The 9,889-nt window shown below is 41.0% G+C and overlaps 1 protein-coding gene across 1 annotated transcript in view; it reads right to left on the minus strand.

Annotated features, from left to right (window-relative positions):
* Nucleotides 1-1,933: 1,933 nt before the first annotated feature.
* ENPP3 (ectonucleotide pyrophosphatase/phosphodiesterase 3) overlaps nucleotides 1,934-9,889 on the minus strand; it is a 117,336-nt gene continuing 109,380 nt past the window's right edge. Inside the window, exons 23-24 of the mRNA XM_004368979.2 lie at nucleotides 4,482-4,551; nucleotides 1,934-2,123 (exon numbers count right to left, since the gene is read on the minus strand). Of these exons, the coding sequence (XP_004369036.1) occupies nucleotides 1,953-2,123; nucleotides 4,482-4,551 (241 nt within the window). The 3' untranslated portion in view covers nucleotides 1,934-1,952. The remainder of the gene's footprint in view (nucleotides 2,124-4,481; nucleotides 4,552-9,889) is intronic.

Consider the following 9,889-nt stretch of genomic DNA (forward strand, 5'->3'; position numbering starts at 1 on the left):
CATTTTGGTCAAATAGTCTAGACCCATCATCTCCCCCCTTTTGTTTATTCAAGAGCTGTTTGAGAGTATGATGGCATGTTCAATTATGGCTTGCCCTTGAGGGTTATAAGGAATGCCAGTGGTATGAAGAATATCCCAAGTGGCACAAAATTGTTGAAATTTAGCAGAAGTATATTCAGGGTCATTATCAGTTTTAAGAGCTTGGGGACATCCCATAGTTGCAATGGCTTGGGTGAAATGACGACAGGCATGAGTAAAACGTTTTTCCAGAAAGGGCTGTAGCATAGAGAAATCCAGAATATATTAGCCAAATGAAAGCCTTTACTACAGCGGGGACACTGTGCCTTTAAGAGAGCTAAAACAGCCCAACAGTCAGCATTAGTATTTTCACAAGCAAGCTGGAGACAAAGAACTTCAGCTGCTTGATGATTGTCTACCTGTCAGGAAATGGCAGATTCAATGAAAAGCAGAAGTTGGGTAAGGGCTTCTTCTGACACCTTAAGCTTAGAGGCCTTTAACAATCCCAACAACTGGGTTTTGTGTTGACGCTGCTCAGGAGAAAGAGAATTCCCCATAGCGAGGAGGAATAGGAAAATGAAGGAAAGAATGATAGGAAAGCTTCTGGCCTGAAGCCTGAAATCCCTTGGGAGCCATCAGGAAAGACCTGCCACTGTGGGGCTAAAGCAGCCTGATCTGAGAGCGTTCGGGAAAATTCCGCCCGTGGAAAAACCCTGCCGCTCTCGGGCTGTGCCTTTAAACAGCCTGAAACGGACATCCGATACTCACCACCTAAAGGGATTGAGTGCGAGGGCGCCTATGCAGCTATACAGCGGTCTGCCGTCACACGAGGTACCATCTGGGAGAGAATAACCAATACCACAACTCTTACAGAGAAGTGGGGCCAGGAGGGTCACTCTGAGGAGTCGAACCCAGCTTCAGTCCCAAGAGTTTATTTTATAGTCAGTACAGCAAACAGTGAAGCAAATAACAGAACAATGGGCTTTGGGTGAATAACAATAAGTTTCAGGCAAGGGAGGAGGAATTCAGGTAAACAAGCCAATCAGTAATGGGTTTGGAAAAACAAGTTGTGACAAGTCTCAACATGTTGGGGACAAGTCTCAACATGCTGTGCAGCATAGAGGCCTTTATACATCCATATTTTCATGGCACATATCCCCACACTTCCTGGCCCACAGAGTGAGAATGCTGAGTACCTTCAGGCAAGAGAATTGCTAGAGGAGTAGTGTGCTTCCGGGCACTTGGTGGGGTTGGTTTGCTGACACTCAGAGCTAAAGCTGAGTGCCTTTGGGCCAAGCCTTACCGGCACAGTGGGGTGCCTTTAGGCACTTATCGGCAGGGCTAAAAGAGCTTTGTAACACTTGCCTGAGCAGGGCAGAGGCCGAGGGTCAGAGAGAAGTGTGCTTTCGAGTATACCTGGGAAGATGTTGTCCTGCTGAGAGAACTATATCCTGAGCATTCCTGAACCGGAATTATAACCGGTTACTTCCCTAATAAACCCTATAATCATGAGTATTGTCTGAGTTCTGTGTGGCCAGTGCAATGAATTATTGAACCTAGCAGAGAAGTAAAGATTGCCATGATAGTTGGTGTCAGATTTGGTAAAGATGGTGGAGAAAGGAGACATGTTTGACCTCTGCCTCATAGGAATCAGCCTTGGCCTGTTGATCTTGATTCTCCTTCCCCTTGTGAAGTCAGAGGAAGTCAGACTCTGCTCCTACGATGTTTTTACACTATAATGGGGTAAAAACTCTGTGCAAAAAAAAAAAAAAAGGAAGTAAATTTAAAATACATGTTCATACAAATCAAATAGGCAGGACTAATGAAAATTATACAACATGGAAAGGAGTTAAGGGAAAATAGAACACTCTATTTTATGATTCTCTGACAAAGAAAATCACCCACATTTTGCCAAATTTGTGTTATATAACCAGTTAAGTAAGGGTTTCAAGTATAGGTAAATAAGTCTTTAGTTGCAGAATCTCAGAGACAGGCTGTGCTTTTTCCTGATAAAAGTCAAGTCCAGTAAGAAGTTCCACATCACGGACCCGGGCAATGTGTGCATTCCATCTTTCTTCAGTCCAAACAGCTTCTGGCCTACCTTCCTAAAAAAGAGAAACACAGGCCTGTTTTCCACAGGGCATGATTTTCATGAAGAGAAAGCTCTTTTATTACTTAAAAGCTGTCCTTTTCTCTGCCATTTCTATTGCCTTGAATTATAATTTGATACAGCAAAGTTTGGGGTTTATTAAAAAAATAAAAATAAATGTACAAAGTGTAGTGTAACAGACATATACCATCACAAAGTCATAAAGTTTAGCTATTTTTATGTAGTCTTCAGATATGTATTTTAAAGAAATAAAATATTACAGATGAACTTTAAATCCCCAATGTTTCTCTGTTCAGAGCTAATCATTATCATGAACTGGTGTGTACCTAGTATGTTTTTTAAAACTTTTACTGTACATCAATATGCAATAAACCAAAAAAAACAAAAAACAAAAAAACCCACCATTATCATAGAGTCAGTTCTGACTGATGGCAATCCCCTGTGTTAGAGAATAAAACTGGTCCATAGGATTTTCTTGACTGTAAGCAGTCAGGCTGGCCTTTCATACTTGACACCACTGGATGGGTTTGAACTGCCAACCTTTAGGTTAGTAGTCAAATGTAAACAGTTTGCACCACCCAGGGGCCTTCAGTGTACAATATGTACTATTATTTTATGAGTTTTCAAGTTTATATAAATGATACAAGTGGTATTCTACAATTATTTTTTCATTCAGAATTACATCTGTGATCTAGCCATAGTGAAGTATCTAGATCTACTTAAATTATTTTTTTAAGTTGAGTGTTGTGATATTCCCTCACTTAAATGCAGCACCATTCATTTTTTTCATTGTCATATTGATAGTTTTACTACTACGAATAATACTGTAATAAATAACTTGGGCCTCCATAAGATGGACTGACACAGTGGCTGCAACAGTGGGCTCAAGCCTAACAATGATCGTGAGGATGGCACGGGACCAGGCAGTGTTCTGTTCTGTTGTACACAGAGTCGTTATAAGTCAGAACAAACTCGACGGCACCTAACAACAACATGCCTCCTTTGTTCAAGTGCATGAGTTTCTAGGATATAGAAATGGAATTGTTGGGTCATAGAAAACATTGCAACTTTAACTTTACCAATTATTAACTTCTCTCTTTTTTTTTTAACTAGTTGCCATGGAGTTGATTCCAACTCATGATGACCCCATGTGTTTCAGAGTAGAACTCTGTTCCCTAGGGTTTTCGATGGTTGATTTTTTAAAAGTAGATCACCAGTTCTTTCTCCTGAGGCACCTTGGGTGGACTCCAACTTCCAGTCTTTCAGTTAGCAGTCTACTTCATTAACCTTTTGCACCACCTAGGGACTCCAGGTATTAACATAGTCCTTCTCAAACGGTTTATACCAATTTACATTTCTATAGGCTGAGGAGGATAATTACCATTTCCCCACATCCTTGTCAAACCCATGGGTGTGAAACAGTGTTATATCCTGGTTTAAATTTTATTACCCCAAGTATTATTACAATTTAGTAGTGTCTTTTTTATTTCTTGGGCATTTGCGTTTTAATAAGATTTTTACAACATAAAAATTAGTTCAATAATTTAGAAACATGGGTTTCTCTGACATTCTTTATTGTATATTTATTTTATGCTATTCATATGACATTGCTAATTTTCAGTTAATGTTAACAAAGTGAAAAATTTTATTAGATGAGTTTTTTAATAATTCACATTTGACTTTGGCACAGTGGTACTTGTTTTTTAAATATGCAGACTTAAAGTAACTAGTCGCTGTGAGCCAGAGGAAGTGTAAGAGGAACTTACTTTTTGTTCCTAACCACCAAGGCATTTCCCTATGTGACACATTCATGAAGGGAGTTAACTATTTTTTAAAACAAATAAATATGCAGTGTGCAAATTTGAGCTCATTTTACAACTGGGAATCTAGTTCAAAGTCTTTTTTTTCCCTGCCTTTACTCTTTCACATTTCAACGGCATTTAATATTTTGATCACTTTTTTTGTAAAGTTTTCTCCCACTTGGCTTCCACGGAGCCCTAGCAACGCGTTGGTTAAGCGCTTGGCTGCTAACAAAAGGTTGGTGCTTTGAACCCACCAGCGCTTCTGTGGTAGAAAGATGTGGCAGTCAGCTTCCATAAAGATTTACAGCCTTGGAAAACCTATGGGGAAGTTCTACTCTGTCCTACAAGGTCACTATGAGTTGGAATCGACTCTACAGCAATGGGTTTGGTTTTGGTTTTTGGCTTCCGTGACTACTGTCTTCTGGCTTATTTGGGATCCTTTCAACTAAATGTTTACTGAACACCTAACATTCTTCCCTCTTTTAAAATTGCTGTTAAATGACCAAAAAGTACAATACATGACTATACCTACACAGGGGTGATACTCAAACCAGTATGAATTGAAGCCAGCTACAGACAGCTTCTCTGCATCCCAGCAGGGTATCAGCCGTGAACATAGAGCTATATTTAAATGTATAGTTTTTATAAAATAGGATACATACAGATCTGTTTTATGTGAATAGACTTCTTATATATATATACCCCCAAAATACGATCACCTTGTTATTTTTTGAGACGATTTATCAGTTTCAATACTTTTCTCCCCTTACCACTTCCTTATTCTCTCTCTTTAATCATTTCCAATGTCGTTCTTGCTGCTACCACACTAATGACACTGTTTCGTCTAGGAGGACCTTACTGACAGTGATTTCCTCAGACCTTTGACTTAGTTAATCACTAATGCTTCCAAAACTTCGTCTTTTGTTTTCTATAGCTATACTAACTGCTTACTTGTTTGATGACACCTTCTGTCTCTTTCTGCCCTGGGAGTACAGACATCTCCCTCAATTTGACCTTTGGGTCTCTTCTCACCACTTAATCACCTTTGTCAATTTTATTTTACTCCCATGATTTAATATCAAATCTGTATCTACAGTTCTGATTGTTCTTCTGAGTTCCATACCTGCTAGTAATTTACAATAACGATAGTCACTAGGACTCATGCTACATTCTCATTTATCTGACATGAATTTAGCTATACAAAGTTGAGGGAAAAAGAAAAAGGAAAAGTAAGGAAGGAAAAAAAGATGGAAGCAGGAAGAAAATATATAAGTAAATACAAATCTAGTGCCCTAGGTTGAGTGTAAGGTGGAATTTGTGAATCTGCCATTCCTACAGCTGGTTTCAGCTCCCTCAAACCTCTTAGAGTGTGAGTACCTCCCCACACTGAGTGATTAGAGTATTTAAAACCAGTTATCATGGAGTTGACTCCGGCTCATGGCGAACTCACGTGTGTCAGAGTAGAATTGTGCTCCATAGGATTTCCCAATGGCTGATTTTTTTTTTCCCCCGGAAGTAGATTGCCAGCCTTTATGAACAGCTTCTCTTTTGCCAAAAAGCCAGAAGAACTGAATGCTGCCTGGCTACCATTACTGAGCATTTTGATCAAAGATTCCATAGAAGAATCCTGATCAAAACAGGGAAGATGCAGAACAGAATTTCAAATTCTCATGGACTCCAGACTTCCTAGAGCCATGAAGGTTGGATGAACGCTTGAAATTATTTCCATGAGATAATGTTTAAAACTTAAGCCAAAAATACCTCTTGAAGTGTTCTCAAAACCAAACAATAGTTTAGCTTAACTAATAAAAAAGGTCTGCCTTGAGCATTATACTCTTTTAAGAACTATCTATATGGGATCAAATTGACAACAGCAACCTGAAAGATTAATTACGAACTTTACAGGGTAGTGAGTTTATGTTAATGAGGGAGGAGCATCTCAGAAAAGGAATGTGAGAATGGTTGCACAACTCAAAGAATGTAATCAGCATCACTAAATTGTACAAGTAGAAACTGTTGAATTAGTGTATGTTTTCCTGTGTATATGCTCAACAACAGCAACACAATAAATAAAATTCAGGAAAGAAGAAAGTAGATTGCCAGGACTTTCTTTTGAGGCACCTCTGGGTAGGCTCAAATCTCCAATCTTTTGGTTAGCAGTTGAGAGTGTTAACCATTTATACCACCCAGGGACTCCTAGAGTATTTAGAAGGGTAGAGTTTTCACCTAACGTGGCTCTTAAAGCAAGCCAAGTACTTCATCAGGTGTTTAAAGAAAGGCACAATTTTCTATTCCAATGCTAGTGCAAAATTGGCTGGTTTTGGCTCCCTGAGGGACTGAATTGCTGGGCAGAGGACTGTGGGCACCATAGTCTCAGGGAACATCTAGCTCAATTGGCATAACAGTTAAAGAAAATGTTCTGTATTCTACCTTGGTGAGTAGCATCTGGGGTCTTTTTAAAAGCCTGTGAGCAGCCATCTAAGATACTCCACCAGTCTTACCCCTTTGGCGGCAAGGGAGAATGAAGAAAACAAGATACAAGGGAAAGATTAGTCCAAAGGACTAATGGACCACAACTACCACAGCCTCCACCAGACAGTCCAGTACAACTAGACCGTGCCCGGCTACAACCACTGACTGCTCTGACTGGGATCACAACAGAGGGTTCTGGACAAAGCTAGAGAAAAATGTAGAACAAAATTCTAATTCACAAAAAAAGACCAGACTTACTGGCCTGACAGAGACTGGAGAAACCCCGAGAGTACGGCCCCCGGACACCCTTTTAGCTCAGTAATTAAGTCACTCTTGAGGTTCACCATTCAGCCAAAGATTAGATAGCCCCATAAAACAAAACAAGACTAATGGGGCACAACAGTCCAGGGACAAGGACTAGAAGGCAGGAGGGGACAGGAAAGCTGGTAATAGGGAACTCAAGGTTGAGAAGGGACAGTGTTGACATGTGGTATGGTTGTTAACCATTGTCATAAAACAATATGTGTACTAACTGTTTAATGAGAAACTATTTGTTCTGTAACCATCTAAAGTACATAAAAAAATAAGAATTAAAAAAAAATTGGCTCATTTTGGGCTTATTAAGGAATAGTTTATGTATATACTATACTTTTTGGCTGGTTTTATTATAGGGGATTTTATACAATTGTATTTGATTTACTGACTTTAGAATGTAACTCTATCATCACAAAGTAGGCTGGCAGTTTTTTGGGGGTAATCGGAAGTTTTGGGGTAGATAATATGAGAAAAGAAACTTTATTTTAAGACGAGCAAATTGATGGTAGTGTACAGAGGTGAAGGGGAGGAGGACAGGAAACAGGGAAGCTACTTAAGATTCATTTTCAAGAGTCATGAGAGAGGGTCACAAGGGTCTACACAAGAGATAGCAAATAGTTTCCTCTTTGCATGCCAAAGCTAATCATCCATAATGGCCACCTAGTACCTCTGTGATCAACAACTATTTAAAACCGGTTCAGTAGTAAAGAGTATCACACAATATCAGTTACCAATGTCTGCATTTAGAAGAGGAAGTGAAGGATGGTGGTTTCTCTCAAAGTGCTGATAGGAAAAGTAGGGATTCAATTGACAACATCTCCTCACAGATTCTTGTTTGGAAATTCTTCTTCCTCACTCTAGGAGTATGAGTGACCTACTGCTCACTGCTAAACTTTGACCTCCATCTTTAATCACTGAAATACCATTCATATACTCAAGTTCAGATCTTATCTTCAAGATTCAGCTAAAAGAAATCCCACAGCAATTATCTGTCCCTCTCTTGTACCATTTATCTGTTTCTTCTGATATGTGAGCCCCTTTTGATAGAGTTCATGTCTGATGTATCTGTGCACCTTCCATTATACATAGTATGGTGAAGGTAGTCAATCTGTTGAACACCTGAAAAAATATAGATGAATTGCAATCTGGCCTAGAACCTAAGCTTTAATTTCCAGTCCCTAATAGTTTATGGGACTTTCCATGTGAACACCCCATTTCCACAGCTTGACATGCTTAAATTTAACTATCCTATTTACCTGCCAAAACAGTTCTCATTCCTAACTTCTTTCTTTTTGACTTTTCCCTAAATACCTACATTTAAAATGTCTGATTTATCTTTAAGCCTCTCTTTTCCTTTGGCTCTTGCATCCAGTCACTTACCAAATCCTCCCCATTCTTCACGCCTTTTAAGGAAGCTGCTTCTTAGTCCTCAACTTATTAAAATTATGTCCATCTAAGTTCCGGCAAAATGGCGCTCTAGGCAGAAGCACCACGCTGTCCCTCCACAGCAAAGATCTGAAACACTAAGCTGAACAGAGAATACAACAATCCTGAAACCCTAAAACATCAAATGAAGAGATAAAGAACTCAGCCAAGCACCAAATGGGGTGAGAAAACTGACAGAGAACAGAGAGCAAGGAGAGATTCATGCAGAGGTCCCCTACCAGCTAACACAGCGTGGATCCGCCATCTTGGACTCCTATCAGAGACCAGCAAACGGGGTACGAGAAAGCAGCCTCACGGAGCTTCCAGCGGGAGACGAAACAACCAATAATTGGCAATATATACTTTCCCACCCCCCACCCTTCTCCACCCCGACTCGGCCTCCTCTGCTTCCCGCGGCCACCGTCTCTTGACCGGGGAACAGCGGCTGCTTGGATTCCACACACCCGAAGGGGTGGCTGTCTGAGTGCCATTTGTTGGCTGCTGGTGTTGCTTTTTTTCCACTTCTTTTTATTTCTAACTTGCCTCTCCCCACCTCCCCGTCCTTTAGCTCAAGTACCTCACTCTATGCGCCATCTTTGCTTCTTCCTGAGGGGCTGCAGAGCTCTGGTAATTTGTGACATACGCTTTCCCACTCTCTACACTTCTTCACCCACACTCGGCCCCCTCTGCATCCCACGGACACAGTCTCTTGTCCAGAAACACCAGCCCGCACTAACTGGCTCTCTGAGTGCCATTTGTTGGCTGCTAGTGTTGCTTTTTTTTATTTCTGCTTCTTTTGACTTCTTACTTGCCTCTCGCCACCTCCCCCTCCCTTCGCTCAAGTACCTGGCTCCGTGCACCATCTTTGCTTCTTCCTGAGGGGCTGCAGAGCTCCATTCAAGTGTGGAGCTGCTTCCCAGTTTGGACTGCCGCGCTGGTGGGATCCCGCGGCTTTTGTTCGTTTGTTTGTTTTGAATTGTTTGTTTTCATTTCCTTTTCTTGAGTTGGGAGCCCTTTCCGGCCAGGCTGTGCTGCGTGGCAGGGAGACGCCCCTCTGGCTTCCACAGACGTGCAGAGGGATCCCTGAGAGCATTTCTTTTTACATTGGTTTTTTTTTCTTTTTTCTGTTTCTTTGGGGGCCTTTCTTGTTTTGTTTTGTTTTTTTTAATTTTTTGTTTTCTTTTTCCTCTTTTTCCCTTTTTGTCTTTCTTCATTGCTCAGTTTCTCGTCTCTCTATATCCTCCTTCTCTTTCTGTTCCATGAATACCTGGCGTTGTATACCTCTGCGCCTTCTAGCCAGGCTGTACTTCAACACCTGAGAGCGACTTCCCCAGACCTCATAGCTGCACCGGTGGGATCACTGGGAACTTTGCGGTTCTTTAACCTTTCTGATTTTTATTTATTCATTCTTTTCTTTTCTACATCTTTCCCTTTCTGTTTCTCTCCATTTCATAGTCTCTCATCTCTCCACTCCAACAGCAAGCTCCCCTAGCATTCTTTTTTCTTTGTTTGTATGTTTTTGGCTCCCGTTCCTCTCTCCTCTCTCCCATATCCATCTTAGCTCCACACATAACAATCTCCCCACTGCATCGTGCCTACCTGCACCGTGCGCTTGACATCACACCACCAAGCAGCACAGGCATGGCCTACTGGAACCTGCCCTGCACTGATTACTGACCAGCTCTGGTGGCTGTAGTAAGCGCCACAAACAACCCGTCCCAGTAACTCCTCTTCAGCTACACCTGCC

Source organism: Trichechus manatus, unplaced genomic scaffold, assembly GCF_000243295.1.
Source record: "Trichechus manatus latirostris isolate Lorelei unplaced genomic scaffold, TriManLat1.0 scaffold00002, whole genome shotgun sequence".
NCBI classification, from domain to species: Eukaryota; Metazoa; Chordata; class Mammalia; order Sirenia; family Trichechidae; genus Trichechus; species Trichechus manatus.